The sequence below is a fragment of the Cnephaeus nilssonii genome (assembly GCF_951640355.1).
Source record: "Cnephaeus nilssonii genome assembly, chromosome: 9".
Classification (NCBI taxonomy): Eukaryota; Metazoa; Chordata; class Mammalia; order Chiroptera; family Vespertilionidae; genus Cnephaeus; species Cnephaeus nilssonii.
Genome location: NC_137080.1, coordinates 52,499,707 through 52,520,530, shown reverse-complemented (window position 1 = coordinate 52,520,530; position 20,824 = coordinate 52,499,707). Strand labels below are relative to the sequence as shown.

At 37.5% G+C, this 20,824-nt stretch overlaps 1 protein-coding gene across 4 annotated transcripts in view; it reads right to left on the bottom strand.

The window, feature by feature from the left end:
• Positions 1 to 20,693, bottom strand: part of RNGTT (RNA guanylyltransferase and 5'-phosphatase) — a 199,905-nt gene extending 179,212 nt beyond the window's left edge. For all 4 annotated transcript variants that reach the window (XM_079780364.1, XM_079780361.1, XM_079780363.1 and 1 more), the window contains exons 1-4: positions 20,439 to 20,693; positions 13,541 to 13,650; positions 7,164 to 7,267; positions 6,987 to 7,075 (exon numbers count right to left, since the gene is read on the bottom strand). In XM_079780364.1, the coding sequence (XP_079636490.1) occupies positions 6,987 to 7,075; positions 7,164 to 7,267; positions 13,541 to 13,650; positions 20,439 to 20,502 (367 nt within the window). In that variant the 5' untranslated portion in view covers positions 20,503 to 20,693. The remainder of the gene's footprint in view (positions 1 to 6,986; positions 7,076 to 7,163; positions 7,268 to 13,540; positions 13,651 to 20,438) is intronic.
• Positions 20,694 to 20,824: the final 131 nt, after the last annotated feature.

The window sequence follows — 20,824 nt, the reverse complement described above, 5'->3', positions numbered from 1 at the left end:
GAAAGACAGTCGACACACCCTACTGGAAAACACCCTGCCCTGAGGCCACTTAAGAAATTAAAAGTAACAGCCTCCAGGCAGAAGCCACTGCCCATCCTATTGAAAAAACTCTCACCACACCTGAGGACGATTGCCTGGGGGCAATTCAAGTCAGAATCCTATTAGTCTTTAGACAGAGACGGTCTCAGGAGGCTTTAAGTCTTTGCCTGATCCAATTAGTCAGAAACAGCCTTAAACACGATCCTGCACTAGAGATTGAAAGGTGTAGAGGATAAACCTAATACATAGTCACAAACCCAAACAGACAACCAAAATGAGGAAACAAAGAAACAACCCTCAAATGAAAGAACTAGAGAACTCTCCAGAAGAAAAGATAAATGAAGCAGAGATAAGAAATTTATCTGAAACAAGAGTTCAGAGTAATGATGTTAAAAATGCTCAACAGTATGAAAAAAGATATAGTAACTATAAAAAAAGAATAGTCCGAGATATAAAGAATGACATAACACAAATAAAGAACATATTGGAAGAAATACACAGCAGATTAGGGAAGCTGAGGATCGAATCAGTGAATTAGAAGACATAGTTGAAAATATCACTCAATTAGAGAACCAAAAAGAAAAACCAATTAAAAAACAGGAGGACAGTTTAAGGGAGCTGTGGGACAATGTGAAATGTAACAATATTATAGTAGTAGGTGTGCCAGAAGAGGCAGAAATGGAGAAAGGAATAGAGGTGTTTCAAGAAATAATGGCAGAAAACTTCCCTAACCTGGTAAAGGAAAAAGTCACACAAGATCAAGAGGCACAGAGAACCCCAAACAAGAAGAACCCAAACAGACCCTCACCCAGACACATCATAATTAAAATGCCAAAAATTAAAGACAAAGAACAAATCTTAAAGGCAGCAAGAGAAAAGAAAACTGTTACCTACAAAGGAGTTCTCATAAGGCTGACACCTGATTTCTCATCAGAAACTCTACAGGCCAGAAGGGAATGGCATGAAGTACTCCAGGTAATGGAAAGTAAGGATCTGAGACCAAGATTACTATATCCAGCACGGCTATCATTCAAAATAGACGGTCAAATAAAGAGCTTCCGAGACAAAAATAAGGCTAAAAAGAGTTCATCATCACCAAGTCAGCATTACAAGAAATGCTAAAGAGATTGCTATAAGGGATTGCTGAGAAGAAACAGAGAGAGAAACCTAGCCATACGGAATTAAAATGGCTATATATAAGTACCTCTCAATAATAACCCTAAATGTAAATGAATTAAATGTTCCAATCATAAGGTGTAGGGTAGCTGAATAGATTAAAAAAAAACATGACCCAACTATATGCTGCCTACAAGAGACCCACACCTCAAAAAAAAAACACACACACAGGATGAAAGTGAAGGGATGGAAAAAAATTTTTCCATGCAAGTGGAAAAGAAAAAAAAAAGCTGGAGTAGCAATACTCATCTCCGACAAAATAGACTTTAAAATGAAGGCCATCACAAGAGACAACAAAGGTTACTACATAATACTAAAGGGACCGATCCAACAAGAGGATATAACCCTGGTAAACATTAGGTGCATCTAAATATATATTAAAGAAAATACTTCTAGAGGACTTGAACGAAGAGATTGACAACAATACAGTCATAGTAGGGGGCTTTAACACTCCTCTGATTTCCCTGGACGTATCTTCCAGACAAAAACTTAACAAGGAAACAGACTCTAAAGGACATACTGGATCAGATGGATTTAATAGACATCTATAGAACATTTCACCCCAACACAGCAGAATATACATTCTTCTCAAGTGCACATGGACCATTCACAAAAGTATGGAGTTTTCTCAAAAAAATTAAAAATGAAACTCCCATTTGTCCCAATAATCCCACTTCTAGGATGATAACCCAAGAAATCAGAAACACCCATCAGAAAGGATATAAGCACCCCTACGTTCATAGCAGCACAATTTACAATAGCTAAGATTTGGAAACAGCCTAAGAGCCCATCAGCAGATGAGTGGATTAGAAAACTGTGGTACATCTACACAATGGACTACTACGCTGCAGTAAAAAAGAAGGAACTCTTGCCATTTGCAACACCATGGATGGAAGTTGAGAGCATCATGCTCAATGAAATAAGCCAGTCGGAGAAAGATAAATATCATATGATCTTGCTCATTTGTGGCATATAATGAACAACATAAACTAATGAACAAAAATAGAGCCCGAGGGGGAAAAAATATACTAGAATATACTAAAACTAATCCTGTTATTTGCAGATTTTTAATATTTCCTACAACTTTTGTGCTATCATACTATGTTAGTATAGTTTTGGTAATATTATTATACTTAAAATCCTTTTATTCTTGAGATATTAATGTTTATTGCATGTATTATTATTATATGTAAGGTCATTTTTCTCAAATAATTGGTGTTTATTGCATGTAACATCATATTTAAAATAGTTTTTCTTGAGATATTAGTTTATTGCATGTAACATTATATTTAAGATCATTTTTCTTGAAATAGTAAGGTTTATTGCATGTAACATTATTATATTTAAATTTGTTCTTTCTTGAAAAAACTGAAAATAAATTAAGTAAATGAGTTTAATTTTTGCTATGTCACAAATGTTCACTGTTGTTCACAAGTATGCTGCAGTAAGAATGTGTGCAAGGCTAATGAAAATTCCATCACTGATACTAAAACACAATTAAAATATTGTAAAAGTAGGCCAATATTTTCAGATCCTAGGAACACTTAAGTTGATTCTTTACTACCTTTTATTTGAAAAGGTGTTACCAGCAACCAGCTCCTGTTTTGTCTTCAGAGCATTACTATCATAAATAATTGCCAACATAACCTGTGCTCCAAAACTTGGCAGGCCCAAAGTAAAGGTTTCCACTTCAATCCACATGAACAGAACCACTACCCATGATATGAAACATATATAATATATAAATATTTTAGCAGAGTTCTATAATTTTTATAACCTGTAAAATACTCAATATAGAAATGTTTCCTATCAGTTCTACCAAGAATAAAACTAAACAATTTATAGTAAGGATTCACTTCTTTTTCTAAATGTGTTAATTCTGAAATCATGACATCTGATTCCAAGTGCTAAGACTTCTTGACTGCCCTCCTTTGAATTCTTCAAGTATATTCGGCATAGACTGCTATAATGGCTGCTCTCAAATGAGAAAATAGTTGTTTCTAGTCATTCAAATAAAGGCCTCAGTGTTATTTTAGGCTGCGTATCTTCTAGTCATATACCTAAATATATGTGCATGTATGTGTACTTGTAGCACATATTCATGTGAATGTGTAATTATGTAAACATACATATCATAATGCTATGTCATATATTCCCATATTATTGTTCTTCTGTTAAATAGCAGATGCATACTGTACAACGTAAATGACCTGCTTTTAACAGATTTGTAAGCTGCTTCCAGTTTTATTACAAAGCTGTGATGAAATTCCTTTCTCATAAATCTTTGTATTCATATCTGACTACTTCCTTAAAATAAAGTCTTAGATGTGGCCTTGATGAATCAGAGTATATAAACACTTTTAATGATCTTGAGAAACATCATCAAATCATCCCTCCAGAGAGGGTGTGCCAATAAACACTCTAATTAACAATATATGAGTGCACCCATTTTATCCAGTTCTTTATAATTTTTTAGAACTTTGCCAATTTGATGGGGAACAGTAACAACATATATTTTAACTTGTATCTTTTATTAACAAGTGAGAAAAAAAATCATGTTTCTTGACTACTTGTATTTCATCTTTTAAAAATCGTATTTTCATTGTTTCCTATATTTTTCTATTGAGGAATACCTCTCTTGCCTATTGGATTATAAAATTTCTTTATATGTAAAAATATTCATTTTTTTATCTGTCATATATATGTTGGGTCTGAGCCCCTCTGCCAGGAACTAAACCTTCTTGAACGCTGGGTTTTCGACAGAGAAGCCATAAGATGTTGTGGGTATATGAGAGAGTCTTTATTGTAGAAGCTAGTGGCCATGTAGCCATTGCTAACAAGGAGCCACTAGACAAAACAGTTCTTCAAAGCGAAGTCCCATACAATAGCCACATACCGGCTGGTTAACAACACAACTTTCCCACACAGCAGCAGCAGCCTCTGTCCCACAGCCTCACCAAGCAGCCACTGGTCAGTAATACATCTTCCCATATTACAGCAGCACCTAACATAGGAGCTAGCCTCACCAAGCAGCCACACACTGCTGGAGGGTCAGTAACATACTTTATACTACCTAGACGAGAGGCTTCTTGCCAGGTAGTGAGGTCAGTCTTTTGGGTTACAGAAGGGCACACTTGTGCAGTGTATATACAAATTACTGTGGCCTTGCTCTTGCACCAGTGTATAGGCCTTGGACACCCTGATTAAGATTCCCACACTCAGAGTGGCCTTGAACATCTAGTGTACTCTCTATACTTCAATTGGCCTTAAGCATTTGGCATACTCTGAATAGGGTCCCCACAATATGCTTCAAATGTTTTTCCCAAATTGTCAAATATCTTTTTGCTGTTTCTATTGTGTTTTATAATACAGAATTTTTTTTTTCATTTTTATGTGATCAATCTGGAAATCAGTGTAGCAACTACTTAGAGATTTGGACTTTGAAGCCAGAACACTCAGAAGTGTGACCAAGGGCAAACTACTTAACTTCTCTGAGAATCAGTTTCCTTATCTGTAAAATGGAGATACCACCATATACTACACAGAGTTGTTATGAAGGTTCATACATTCCTTCCTTCATTCATTCATTGTTTCCCACCATGTCTGCCAAGCAAATAATAAGCATTCATTAGTAGCAGCTGTTACTATTATCACAGACAACACATTTTAATTTTTGACAACAGCTCTCAAATTTAAGTGTGCCTAAAAATCATCTAAGACCCTTACTATAAATCTAGGCTTCATTCCCAGAATTTTTTATTATATAAGTCCAGGATGGGGCTCTAAAACATACATTTCTAATAAGGACCTTCAGGCAATTCGTTTTTCTTTTTTTTTTTTAATTTTTTCCTCAGGCAATTCTGATGCAGGTGGTCCAGGAACACTCTAAAAAGAAATATTGGGAGCATTTGAAATCTTGCTCCCCAGCATATGTTGTCAGTTTGACTCAAACTCGGAAGGACGGGAGGGAGAGAGGGAAGGAGGGAGGAAAGGAGGGAGGGAGGGAGGCATGTTCACGGATTCTGCCTTCAGTGATACACTGGGAATATCCTTCCTCACGCCAGAATTAAGTAAATACTGACCTATATTTCCTCCTATATTCTTATAGGTCTTCTAAAAGGTATTTAATCCATCTAAAATACATTTTATTATATAGTTGACTAACTGACTCAATACCATTTGTTGAATAATTACCCTTCCCCCTCTGATTTGAAAAAGATCTCCTCTACCACCAGGAAATTAATGTTGTTTCTATTGCTTTACCATATGCTTTAATAACTGGTAAGGAATATCCCCTCATTACTTTTGTTTTTCAAAATCTTCTTGCTCATAATCTTGCCTGTTTGATTTGTCAAACTTTTTCTATGCTCAATAAATATTTATTGACTTAATGGAGGCACTGGATTTTACAAATACAAATTAACTTCATAGTAATTCTTCCAAAGTCTCATTGGGTCTTTGCTTGGAATTATATTAAAATTTTTAAATTTCTTCATTTCTTTAAATCTTTTAATGTTCAAATGTATTTTCTTCATAAAGACATCCTACATTTCTCAATAACTTTATTCCTTGTTTTATACTTCTGTTACAGACAAGAGAAGTGGTTTAGAGCGTGAACTTTCAACTTAGCTTGCTTAGGATCTGATCTAAGTTCTAACGGTACAAAACCGGCAACCGTTGACGAATTGAAGGCACACAAATACCGACCAAAATATTAATATTAACATAACTGTTTATGTTAATAAACAGTGTCTTTATAATCATTCAATTTGTGTATACATTTTGGGGGGACACCTTATATGTCCCCTGAACTTCCTTATTATTCCTAATAGTTTTTCTGTTAATTCTCTGAACAAAGAAAATACTAGCCGCTTAAAATTTTAAAAATTACAAAAAATAAAAGGCAAATGAATTTAAAATTTTTTCCAATAGTACAAATAAGAAGTTAATTTATGGCATTTAGTTATCAGGAGAAAAATTATTCAATAAGCTGTATTAAAGCAAATGATTGGTTACATAGAAAACATTTAAATTGGATCCTTAATTCAAACTATATGTCAATATAAATACCAGAAAGAACAATAAATCAAGGCTCAAAATCAAACCTTAAAAATTCTAGACCACTCCTAGCAGCATTATTTATAATAGGGCTTTATAATATGAAAATAACCCAAATGTCATTTACTTATTTATTATATTTATTGTTTATTGCCTGCCTTCCCCCAACCCACCATCCCCACTCCTAGAATATAAGTTCCAGAAGAGCAGGGGCTTTTTTTCTGTTTTCCCTATTGATATGTTCCAACAGCCTGTACCTAGCAAAGAGTAGCAATCAATAAATACTTGCTGAAAGAAATGCCCATCAACAGGAGAATGAACATGCTGTAGTATATCCAGATGATGGAATACTACACAACAGAAAAAAATGAACAGTTACATACATATATCAGCATGATTCACTCTCAAATACTGAATGGGAAAAAATTTCAGTATAATACATATGGTATGAAATGCACAATTATAAAAAATAAATACGTAGTGTTTAGAGTTTCCCAATAGTACAGAAGAGGGGTAATTAGGGCTTTATCTTGAAAAATATAAAACTACGAAAATTCAATTATTTTATAGCCTGCAAAATTTAGTCTTCTACTATAATTGGTGATTACTTTAAAAGGATAACATACCTTCACATCAACTCACTTGCAAAAACGAGAATGAAAACCCAATTACAAATAAACTATTCAACAGTGGTAAAGTCAAGTCAAACATACCTATAAGTTCAGGTGGGTTTCTTTCATTAAACCGCTCACACAGACGAATGAATGTCTCGGTATTCTCAGTTGTAGGGCACTCACCATGTCTAGCAATATGAAAACACTTGTTTTTAAAAGAAATTACACATTTCAGCAAAAGGCTTCAATATTAAAGAAATCTAATACATGACTTACCCTTTACACTGAAGTTTTATATATTTGATTCCTTCTTTCTCTATGTCGTTTCTGTCATAGAACCTCGAAGTATTTGTCAAATCCACCAGCAAGCCCATTTTAACCTTATTAAGAAAAAAAAGGGGGACAGGTTTACTAGTAACTGAATTTGTTCCAAAACAAGTTGACTAAATGACAATATGCCAGTTCATCCATCCACACGGTGAGGTTTTATGCTCACTCTGCCAATGAACTATTAACAACATATGCATCACTTATCCAAGTCTTATTCAGGGCCTAGAACTTAGCAGGCAATAAATGAAATAAATTAAACCCCAAACTAATGATGGAACATGAACATAAGCAAAACAGACTCCACTTCAATATCACAAAAGTCTACCTAAAAAAGCAAGCACTGATATAGTTTTCAGCATCTGCTGCTCCACCTATGATTTACTAGACAAGAGGCTAGTGCAAGGGATAGCATTTATCTGAAATACACCCCAACCCAAACAAGCCCCAGGCACCATCAGCCCAGCATTCCAAGAAACCATCACATGAGGCAGTTAAATTCTAAAGTGAGTATATAAGGTAAAAACTGTGTACGGCTGAAAGTCCCTTGTAAATCCTTTAAATAATCAGGAAAAAAACAGAACACATAGCCATATTTTTGAATCTCTTTGACCAGTGGTCGGCAAACTCATTAGTCAACAGAGCCAAATATCAACAGTACAACGATTGAAATTTCTTTTGAGAGCCAAATTTTTTAAACTTAAACTTCTTCTAACGCCACTTCTTCAAAACAGACTCGCCCAGGCCATGGTATTTTGTGGAAGAGCCACACTCAAGGGGCCAAAGAGCCGCATGTGGCTCGCCAGCCACAGTTTGCCGACCACGGTCTTTGACAACTTAATCTTTTGGGCAGTTTTTCTTTCTGCATTAAAACAGAAATCATTATTTCCTCTGTTGAGCACTAACTGGTGTAGTTGTACTCAGCCTGGCAAGATAGTCCCACTAAGAAATGCACACCTGAACTGAGCCAAGAAAAGAAGTTAATCATACATCTTCCAACTCATTCTGAAGCCTGCATTCTCTGGAGAAAAATAACCTCTCTTTTCTAAATTGTTATTTTTCTCTCTTTTGTTATTATTTCACTTATTTAGTACCTACTGTTGGATTTGCCTTAAGGAAACTGCGCTACATAATGATTCCAATTCCATTGTTACAGGGGGGAAATAACAAAAACATTTCAATTTCACACATGACGAAATAGACAAAATTGTGTGCTTCTAAAATATAACTAAGATGTCATGTGCTCTACTGATTTTTCCAGATTCCTTAGCTTATGTGTAGACAAGTTTATCAATCAGGTAAGTTCTTTCTTAAATTAAATGTATTTTTTATGGTATTTTCTGCAATTTGCCACCACTAGGCCTACTTCTCTTCTCTTCCCACATAGCTTCTGCAGTGATCTTACTTCCTTCAGAGGATATATACTAGTATACTGCCAAATACAAAGATTTAGACATCATATTACAGTTTCTCAGTGAGTTAGAATTAAAATCCATGATGTCTGTCTCCAGGTTCAAAATGAGAAGTGAATGTAAAGTGGGCTGAGCAAAAAATAATAAATTTTCTAAATATATAGGAATACTTTAGCCAAGAAAACTGAGGCAGTGTATTGTGTGACTTAATTGTCGTGCCACATATATAGATGTAGAAATGTGTGAAGATGTCTGTGTGGATAATGTGTCTGTGTGTGAATGTATCTGAGTATATAACATATACACATACATATATTACACTAGAGGCCCGTTGCATGATATTCGTGCAAGAATAGGCCTTCCTTCCCCTGGCTTCACTCCCAGCTGCCCGGTAGCCGGCATGTCCCCACTTCCGGCCCGCCCAGGAGCCGGCAGGTCCCAGCTCCCACCCACCCGGAGCCAGCAAGTCCTTGCTTCTGTCCTGAGCACGGTTCCCATAGCTCCCTCCACCGCCCCCCTTCCCCTCATAGCAGGCCTCATGCCCCTTCCGGCAGCTCCGAGCCTGCATATGCCAATTAACCTCCATCTTTGTTGGGTTAATTTGCATACTCACTCTGATTGGCTGTGGGCATAGCAGAGTGATGGCTAATTTGCATGTTTCTCTTTTATTAGGTAAGATATGCATATGTATTTGTCATAATAAATAATCCCAATCCATGAGTAAAGCTAATAGTATTATCTCATAGAGTTATGAGGTTTAAATAAAGTCCTGTGCCAAGTATTAGTCTACATGCCTTATTTTATTTACTAATTTTATTTACAAATGAGGAAACTAAAACATGAATATGTTATGTAACTTGCCCACAAAGCTATAATTGGCAAACCAGAATTCAAACCCAGGCTGGCTTCTAAGCCCAAGCTCTTAGCTCACTGCCTAGGAAATAGTTAATGCTTTATACATGCTAACTATGACTTTCAGTACAATTATTGATAATGAAAATAAAAATTTTAAGTTTATAAGCTAAAATAAAACATATAAACAAATGAAGACTCAAAACTACATCAAGAAAATTATGAGTAAAAAGTTTCCAAAATCTTGCCCTGGCCGGTATGGCTCAGTGGTAGAGCATCAACCCACGCACCAAAGGGTCACAATTTCGATTCCCAGTCCAAGGCAGGTACCTGGGTTGCAGGTTCCTTCCCAGCCCTTGTCAGGGTACATTCTGAAAATCAATGAAAAAATCAATGGAAAAAATATCCTTGGGGGAGGATCAACCAAATAAATTAAAAAATAGATAGATAAATATCTAGACAAATAGAGACAGATGATAGATAGATAGATAAAAACAAATAAATCATGACTCTTGTATCCCATGATAGGAGCCTTGCACACAATGGGCACTAATATTTACTGAACATACTAATATACAGCATACAATAACAGACTATCAAGAGTATAAAATAGGAGAGTTATAAAGATTAATGAGTTGAATTATGTCCTCTAAAAAGATATGTTCAAATCTTAACTGGCTATGAATATGACTTTATTTGGAAACTAGAGGCCCGGTGCACAAAAATTCGTGTACTCAGTGGGGGGTTGGGAGGAGACCCCCTCAACCCGGCCTGTGCCCTCCCGTAATCCAGGACCCCTCGGGGAATATCCACCTGCCAGCTTAGGCCTATTCTCTGGGGAATCGGGCCTAAGCTGGCAGTCAGACATCCCTCTGGTAGTCCGGGAGCCCTCAGGAGATGTCCAACTGACAGCTTAGCCACAGTTGGACATCCTTAGCGCTGCGGAGGCAGGAGAGGCTCCCGCCACCGCCGATGCACTCGCAGCAGTCAGCCCGGCTTGTGGCTGAGTGGAGCGCACTGACCACCAAGGGCCAGCTCCTGCATTGAGCATCTGCCCCCTGGTGGTCAGTGCACATCATAGCAACCGGTCATTCCAGTCATTCCACCATTAGGGTCAATTTGCATATTACCCTTTTATTATATAGGATAGGGTCTTTGTAAATATAATCAAGATGAAGTCATACTGAATCAGGGTGTCCCTATAAGTGAAAAATGTGGACATAAACATATACAGAAAGAATGTCAACAATGAAGCAAAGACAACTGAAGGAGCTGCAAGCCAAGAAACGCCAATGATTGCTGGCAATCACTAAAAGCTAGGAGAAAAGCATGGAAAAGAATCTCCTTCCAAGCCTCCACAAAGAATCAACCTTGCCAACACTTAAATTTGGAACTTCTAACATCCAAAACTGTGTGAGAATAAAAGTCTGTTTTTTTAGCCCTGACCGGTTTGGCTCAGTGGATAGAGTATCGGCCTGTGGATTGAAGGGTCCCAGGTTCGATTCCGGTCAAGGGCATGTACCTTGGTTGTGGGCACATCCCCAGTAGGGGGTGTGCAGGAGGCAGCTGATCGATGTTTCTCTCCCATCGATGTTTCTAACTCTCTATCCCTCTCCCTTCCTCTCTATAAAAAATCAATAAAATATATATTTAAAAAAAAAACAACAAACAAGTCTGTTCTTTTAAAGTAATTTTATATTTTTCAATTGCAGTTGACATACAGTATTAGTTTAAGGTGTACAACCCAGTGATTAGACATTTACATCTTATGAAGTGACTGCCCCAATAAATCTACTACACATTCTGACACCACAGTTATATTATCATTGATTATATTCCCTATGCTTACTTTATATCCCCATGACTATTCTGTATCTACCAATTTATACTTCTTAACCCCTTTACCTTTTTCACCGATCCTAACCCCCAAAATGTTCTCCGTATCTATGAGACTGTTTCCGTTCTGCTTATTTATTTTTCAAATTCCACATATAAGTGAAATCATCTGGCATTTGTCTTTCTCTAACTTATTTCACTTAGCATAATACCCTCTAGACCTATCCATGTTGCAGATGGCAAGATTTCACCTTTTTATGGCTGAATTACATTCCATTGTATACATGCACCACTTCTTCTTTATCCATTAATTTATTGTTGTACACTTACGTTACTTTCATATCTCAGTTATAGCTAATAATGCTTTAATAAGCATATTGATGTATATATCTTTTCAATTTAGCATTTTGAGTTTCTTTGTGTAAACACCCAGAATTGAAGTTGCTGGGTCCTTCTTTGTCTCTTGTTATAGCCTTTGTTTCAAAGTCTATTTTGTCAGGTATAAGTATTACTACCCCATCTTTTTATTTTGTTTTGTTTCCATTTTCATAAAATACGTTTTTTATCCCTTTACTTTCAATTTGTGTGTCTTTTGATCTGAATTGAGTCTCTTGTAGACATATGTAAGGGTCTTGTTTTGTTATCCATTCAGTCACCATATGTCTTTTGATTGGAGCCTTTAATTCATTTGCATTTAAAGTAATTGTTGATAAATATGTATTTATTGCCATTATTCATATTTTTTATTTTTTCTTCTTCTTCTTAAAGAAAACCCTTTTAGCATTTCTTGTAATACTAGTTTGGTGGTAATAAACTCCTTTAGCTTTTTCTTGTCTGGGAAGTTCTTTATCTGTCCTTCCATAGCTTTGCTGAGTAGAGTAATCGTGATTGTAGGTTCTTGATTTTCATCACTTTGAACATTTTATGCCACTCCCTTCTGGTCTGCAAAGTTTCTGCTGAGAAATCAGCTGACAGTCCTATGGGAGCTCCCTGGTAGGTAACTAACTGCTTTTCTCTTGCTGCTTTTAAGATTTTTTGTTTGTCTTTAATCTAAAGTTCTGTTGTTTTAACCTTCTGCACTCGGATGTCGAGATTAAAATTACTCTTTGAATGTATCAATAATTTGAAATATAAAAAAATCCAAATAAATAAGTTTGTATGAAAAGAAACTCGTTTTTTATTCTACTGCCGCACTTTGTAAAATCTGGGGTATTTAAAAAATTAAATCCCGAGTAGAATAAAGGAATCGAGAAAAAAGCAAGCGAGTGCAAAGGGTTAAGCCACCCAGTTTGTGTTAACTTGTTACAGCAGTCCTAGGAAACTAATACAATCAGTATTATGTCAGAATAACATAGAAAATTACAATTTCATTTAGGAAAATAGTTTGGCACATTCTTGTAAAATCCACCATGCACTCAGCAATAATAATCTTAGGTATTTGTCCCATAAAAATGAAAACTATGTTCACACAAACACCTGTACATTAATGTTCATGGCAGCTTTACTCACAATACTCCACAACTGGAGACAACTCAAATTGGTTAAAAGATTATTTAACTATTCAACAGGAGAATGGTTTAATAAATTCTGATACATCCATACAACTGAATAGTATTCAGCAATAAAAAGGAATAAACTTTTTATTGATACATGCAACAACTTGGATAGAACACAAGGGAATTATGTTTAGCGAAAAAAGTCAACCCCAAAAGATCACATACTGTTTTATTCCATTTATATAAAATTCTCAAAATGATCAAAATAGGGAAAATAATATGAGACTTTTGGGGATTGACATCTTATATAATTGTAGTATAATATCAAAAGCAGGAAATTGACATTGGTACAGAATCATTGAGCAGGTTGCAGATCCTATTTAGTTTTTACCAGTTTTTATATGCATTCATTTGTGAATATGTGTGTATTGCTCTTTGCAGTTTGATCCAACGTACTGATTCATGGTGGTGGTGCAGAACTGTTCCAGACCCCCTTCCCACTCCCAACCTTGTACAGATAATAGTTCTGTACCAATGTTGACTTCCTGCTTTTGATATTGTACTACAATTACATAGGATGTCACCAATGGGAATAAATGGGAGAAGGGTTCATAGAACTCTGTACAATTTTTGCAGTTTCAAATAAAAAGTGGTTTTTTTTTAAGCCACCTGAAGAACAAGAGGAAGATAAAGTATATTAAATCAGTATAAAAAATGTTTTGTTTCTTACCTTCAAACTCTTTAGATAATTTGAGAGCATACTGGGATAGAACCGATTTTCTTCAGCAACTTGACTATCATATCTTGGTCCTAACATTGTCTTCAGAGGTAAGAATCTTCCTAAACAACATGAAGATGAGTAACAATTTTCATTAAAAAAAAAAAAAAAAGGTCCAGGTTAAAATGCTCTAATTAGCAATTCTCAAAGTCACTTTCTTAAAATGTTTTAAATGAAGTGTTCATGAAGCATTCGCAATGTAAACTATACTTTTAAAAGATACTGCCTTGGAACTTTTAAGGACAACATAAATTCTAGAAACTGACAAAGGAATATAATAGAAAAAGAGAAATTACCAGGTTATAGAACTTATATGAATACTCTTAAGTTCTAAACCACTACATTAAAAAATTATTGCCTTAAAACCTTTAAAGATATGGTACTAGAAATTTAATAAAAGAGTAAATTAAATCAGTTCTTTAAAATTCCTAATTATACATTCTTAATATAAACTTGAAACTCTATCTTATGGACCTTATCCTACATCTAAGGATAAGGATCATCCTGAGAAGCATGCTAACCAAAATCACTCTCCAAACAACTATCAGTGATTATAATTTCAGCAAGACTGACTGACCTTTTTGGCCTTTATTTCTGAATCACAATATAAGCATAGGAGAAGTCACCTTATATAAGCAATTTTTAAATCACCCATTTTAAATGTTTTATATGTTAAAACACAATAAAATAATTAAAAATAAATATCTACCTAAAATAATATCTGAGTGAAATATTAACATCTGTCCAGAGGCTTTAACCTAAATTTCATAAAAAGATAACTTTAAAATTTTTTATTTTCTATAAAACTTCTCAAGGTCACCAAAGCCTTGGCCAGGTGGCTCAGTTGGTTGGAGTGTCATCCCATACCCCAAAAGGCTGTGGGTTTGATTCCGGGTCAGGGCACATACCTAGGTTGTGGGTTCAATCCCAGTTACATGGACAGGAGGCAACCGACCGATATTTCTCTCTCACGTCAATGTTTCTATCTCTCTCTCAAAAAAGAAAAAATCAATAGAAACATATCCTCAGGGAAGGATTAAAAAAATCACCAATAACCTCCACACTGCTAAATCCAATGGTCAATTATCAGTTCTCAAACAAGCCCGGCCGGTGTGGCTCAGTGGTTGAGCGTGGACCCATGAATCAGGAGATCACAGTTTGCTTCCCCGTCAGGGCACATGCCCAGGTTGTGGGCTCAATCCCCATTAGGGGGTGTGCAGGAGGCAGCCGATTGATGATTCTCTCTCATCATTGATGTTTCTGTCTCTCTCTCCCTCTACCTTCCTCTCTCTTAAATCAATTAAAAAAAAACATATCTTTTTTAAAAAGACAACAACTCAAATGACTGGCCACTTTTTAATTTAAGAGGGAGCTCATGAATCACTTTTTCATTGGCTTCCAGGACACTACATCCTCCTGGTTTTCCTAACTCTCTGGCCTCTCCTCAGTCTCTTTAACTGGCTCCTCCTCATCTCCCTGGCCTCTCTATGTTTTGTCCAGGGCTCTGTCCTTGGACTTCTTTCTATCTACACTCACTCCCCTGGCATCTTAGCTGGTGTCATAGCTTTTAAAGCCACCAAAGTACTGATGCCTCACAAAGGTGTATCTCCAGCCCAAACCTCCCCCTTAACTCTAGTGATTGATTATCAAACTGCCTACCTGACTTAGTCTCTAATTGATGTCTTACAGACATCTCAGTCTTTTTCTTTTTCTTTTTTTTTTTTCCAGAGAGAGTAGAAGAGAGGAGGGGGGAGAGAGAAAGAGAAACATCGATGTGAGAGAGACATTGATTGGCTGCCTCCCGAACACACCCCAATCAGGGCCAAGGTTCAAGCCTGCAACCCAGGCAGGTGCCCTCAAATGGAATCAAACCCGAGACCCTTCAGTCCACAGGCCGACTCTAATCACTGAGCAAAACCAGCAGGGCCAGACATCTCAGTCTTGATATCCAAATATGATATCTCAATATTCAAACACCAAAAGCTGGTCCTCTCATGGTCTTCCCTGTCACAGCAAATGGTAACACATTTTTTAGTAGCTCAGGCCAAAACCTTTAGAGCTATCCCTGACCTTGACCCCTCTCTTTCTAGCACATCCCATATCTAATCTTAGCAAGTCCTATCACATCTTCAAAATATATCAGAATCTGACCTTCTCACCACCTCTACAATTATCTCACCTAGATTATTATACTTCACTTAGTTTATTTAACAGAGTGCCTATTATGTACCAGGCATTGTTCTAGGTACATGGAATATATTAGTGGGGGGGAAAAACAAAAACAGATACAAGTCCCTGACAGAGTTTACATCCTACTGGGAAATATAAACAATAAACATAATAAATAAGACATAATAAATAAGTTAATAATCTGGTATGTTAGAAGATTCATGCCATTAGACCCTCTCCTCCAACTATCTATCTAGCAAACTTCTATTTATTCAAGATAATTCATGTATCAGCTCCTCTGGGAAGCCTTCCCTGACCCCCTTTTTCCCTCCCCATCTCCTCTTACCCAACCTCAAACAAAGAATTAGGTTCATTACCTCTGGTATTCCATAATATTCTATAATAGTTATTACTGCATTTATTATAACAGAAAGGTATTTTAAAATAATGGTTTGCTATTCCCATGAGACTATGAGCTCTTTAAGGTGAAGGACTATATCATGATCATCTCCCTAACCCCAAGGAGTAGCACAAAGTAGGCACTCAAATATTTGCTATGGCCCTAACCGGTTTGGCTCAGTGGATAGAGCGTTGGCCTGCGGACTGAGAGGTCCCAGGTTCGATTCCAGTCAAGGGCATGTACCTTGGTTGCGGGTACATCCGCAGGAGGCAGCTGATTGGTGTTTCTCTCTCATCAATGTTTCTAACTCTCTATCCTTCTCCCTTCCTCTCTGTAAAAAAAAAAAAAAAAAAAAAAATCAATAAAATATATTTTAAAAAAATATTTGCTATGTAAAATAACTTCAAAGTTACCATCACTATCACAAGACTGTCTCATATTTATATTCCCAGTTAGTGCCTAATAAGTTCTTACTTAAATAATTTTATGTTCAATGACCTTTATGAAATAAGAAGCTTGTTTTCTTTAAAGTGTTCAATTGAAATCTATCATACAGAAGGAGAAAACAGAATTCTTCAGAAATAAAGTTTGGCCCTATCTACAGGAGCTCTCTCACTGGAAGTCTGGTTTAATTAGAGAAGGAGACTTCATAGTGGAACAGATTATATATAATTAGCACCATCTTCTTTCTGATCCAGGAAAATTATGAACTTCTGGTACTAATAAAATGCATCCTAATGTTTACAATGAGAAAATTTAAGCAGGCACAACACATTTTCCTACATATGTAAAATATCAAAGAAATTATACAGTAAGCATAAGTTACTTTTATAGTTAGAAAACTTAGGAAGAAAAAAGGAAGTAGAAAATGGGAATGATTCCTTCTTTTTCACTAAATCTTGCAAGAATATAGCTAGTGTTTTTTGCTCTGCTAACTGTAAAACACTGCTAACCCTTCATTTCCAAAATACACCATGCAACATGAACACTTCTAGAACACAGACAAAACTTAAAGGAAACTTCAGAGAAACATCAAGAACTCTACGCTGCATTCACTTTACTTTCTAATAGGCATTACAAGCTGAAGCACCATTTATTAGGAAGTAAAGATCTAGTTTGGTTGTCTGGAGGCCTGGGGTTCTGTCCAGGGACTACAATCAATCAGATAGGTGAGCTTAGAGACTCGCTAAACCACAATAATTAAGAATCTAGCCAAAATATTCCAATGCTATAAAGGAAAAACTTTTTATTCTTGACCCTTCATTTCCAACAGATGGATTTTTTTTTTTAAAGCACACAATTCTGTTTCTGGGAGAGGTATAAAGCTGCCTGGAGCTCAGCACCTCACCTGCTGCTATCAACCCCCAGCAGTGCTACATTTGTCCCATTTTTAATCTAACAGTAAGTCAATGTTCTGATATTTGTCATTGCCATCCTGCAGACTATATTAAAATTCTGATTTTAAGCTATTTTTTTAATCCAAAAAGATTCACTTTGACAAGAACGTCTTTATGATTTTGTTTTTCTTGAAGTGTAGCAGATAACTCTAATGAAAGGATCCAGGAAATAATCTCCAGGCTAGAAAAGACACCAAACATCCAAGTTCAGAAGTTTCTCCATAACTTTATAGAGAAAAAACCAATGTAAAAAGAAAAGATTCGCCAGGCCAGTGTGGCTCAGTGGTTGAGCATCGACCCATGCATCAAGAGGTCACCTGTTCGATTCCAGGTCAGGGCACATGCCTGAGTTGCAGCTGAACCCCAGTAGGGGTCGTGTAAGAAACACCCCAATGGATATTGATGTTTCTCATCCATGTTTCTATCTCTTTCTCCCTCTCCCTTCCTCTCTCTAAAAAAGGATTCAATGTTAAGTTAGAAATGGTAAAGGAAAAAGTCACAATGGCTAGAGAGTAAGACCTAGAAAGAAAATGTAGAGTTGTGATCAATTCATTTGAAGAAAGTACAATGATTATCAAGTACACTTGTTTTCATTACAACCAACAATGCATATAAGAGTGATTAGAACATAAACAAAATTATTTCATTTTTATTGAAGAAAAACATTTCCTTACCCTAAGACTTGGTTAAAGTATCTTTCAGTTAAAGTTATGGATAAACTTTTATCCATAGTTTTTATGGCTTTATTGACTAAAGATTTTATATGGAATGTGAAAAAAGCTGACAAATTAGAATTAGAAAATTAAATTAGCCTAGCCAGCATGGCTCAGTGGTTGAGCATCGATCTATGAACCAGGAGGTCATGGTTCGATTCCCCAGCAGGGCACGTGCCCAGGTTGCAGACTCAAACCCCAGTGTGGGGAGTGCAGGAGGCAGTCGATCAATGATTCTCTCTCATCATTGATGTTTCTATCTCTCCCTCTCCCTTCTTCTCTGAAATCAAGAAAAATATATTAAAAAAGAAAATCTAACTTAAAAATAACTTAGAGAATCTCCTCTTCCAACAATTTTATATAACTAAACATAGTATAAATATGTACTCAGACGCCACTACAAAATCCTTTATATTTTGTTTCAAAACACCCTTCTAGAAAAAACACACATCCAATAAAGGACTTGTATTTACAATATACAAAGAACTCTTAACAACTCATCAATAAGATAACCCAATTTTAAAATCAGCAAAAGATTTGGACACTTCACAAAAGAAGATACATGAACTGCCAAACAGCACATGAAAAGATGCTCAACGTCAAACCACAGTAAGATAATAAAGTGGATAAAATTTAAAAGCCTGATCACACCAAGTGTTGGAGAGGATGTGGAGCAAATAAAACAATCATATACGTATTGATGGTGGAAATGTAAAATGTTCAGATTTTGGGGAAGAGTTTGGCAGTTTTTTTTAAAAGGTTAAATGTACACCCACCATATGATCCATTTCTATTCTAGAGATTTACACAAACGAAATGAAATAATATGTTCATACAAAGAATTGTAAATGAATGTTCCTAGCAAGTCAATCTGTAATAGCCAAAAACTGGAAACAACCCAAATGACCAGAAACAAGTGAATGAAATAAACAAATTGTGGTGTATCCATAACAATGGACTACTACTCAGCAATAAATGGGGATGAACTATTGCTACACACAAGTACATGGAAAAATATCAAAATAATAATCCTGAGTGAAAGAAGCCAGATACTCCACCAATAAAAAGTACATACCAAATGATTCCACTTATTTAAAAAATATATAGAAAATGCAAATTACTCAATAATAACAGAAAGCAGATCAGTGGTAGCATGAAGAGGGAGAGATTAAAAAAGGGCAGGAGGACCCCTAGCCGGCTTGGCTCGGTGGATGGAGCGTCGGACGGGAGGGTCCCGGTTCTATTCCGGTCATCAATGTTCTCTCTCTCTCTGTCTCTCCCCCTCCCTTCCACTCTCCCTAAAAATCAATGGAAATATATCCTCGGGTGAGGATTAACAACAACAAAAAAGGGCAGAAAAAAGACTTTGAGAGGTGATGCGTTATGTTGACTACCTTTTATTGATCTATTTTTATTGATTTCAGAGAGGAAAGGAGAGGGAGAAAGAGAAAAACATCAATGATGAGAATCACTGATCGGCTGCCTCCTGCACACCCAATTTTGGGGATCCAGCCCGCAACCCGGGCATGTGCCCTTGACCGCAATCCAACACAGGACCCTTCAGTCCGCAAGCCTAGCTCTAATGTTGACTATCCTGATTGCGGTGATGGTTTCTTGGGTTGTTTCATAGATGTGTGTGTGCGTATAATAAAAACTTATCAAACTGTACACTTTAAAGTTTGATGTGTGTGTCCAACTCAATAAAAATGGGGGGAAAAAACACAATTAAGTGATTTAGAATTTGTTTAAGCTCCAGTCTCCTGTGGATCCATCGCACGGCAGAAAACTGCCCCTCCTCTTCTTCAGCCTCCCCTTCTCCATCTCCAGACCGACACTGTCCCTTCCCCTTCGAAGGACCCTGAGAGGTTCGCAAACTTCCCACTAAGTTTCCACTGTGCTCGTGGGTCCTCGGTCCCTCCGCACCAACCTCCGGTCTCCCTGCCCGACCGCGATCCCTAGCCTAATCCCCGAGGCACAAGTGCCCCCACCCACCGACCCACCCGCTCCGGTCCAAGTTCCCCAACACTCCGCCACGGAGCTCCATCCGACCGAGCACACCCCGCTCCCGGAATGCCCCTAACAGGCGCTCCAACACCGAAAGCTGCGCCCCTCGGGGATGGCCCACCCCAGCAGCCGCCGGTGCGGGGACTCGAACACCCCGGGCGGGTTACCTGCCACCGGCTGGCCGCGCCGGGGACAGTTGAGCCACCGCGGCGGGATCTTGTTGTGAGCCATGACTCGGAGCCGCGCAGAGCCGCCCCGCTCCGCCAACGCTCGCCGCGCCGCCGCCGCCGCCGCCGCCTCGCGGGCCGCTCCGCACGGAGGTGCGCGGCCGCCGAACCCCCGCCGAGGTCCGGGTTCCAGCCGCTCCCAGCCGGATAACGTTAGGGGCTGCGCACCACTTTCATTATATAGCGACTCCCCTGCTCCAGGCGAGCCCACAATGCACTGCTCCTTCCGCCCCCAAGCCCCGCCCCCTCCTTTCCGAGGTCAGAGGGGAAGAAAGAGAAGCTCGGCGGGTTTTCCCTCGCCCCGCCCGGAGCCCGGCGCGCGCGCG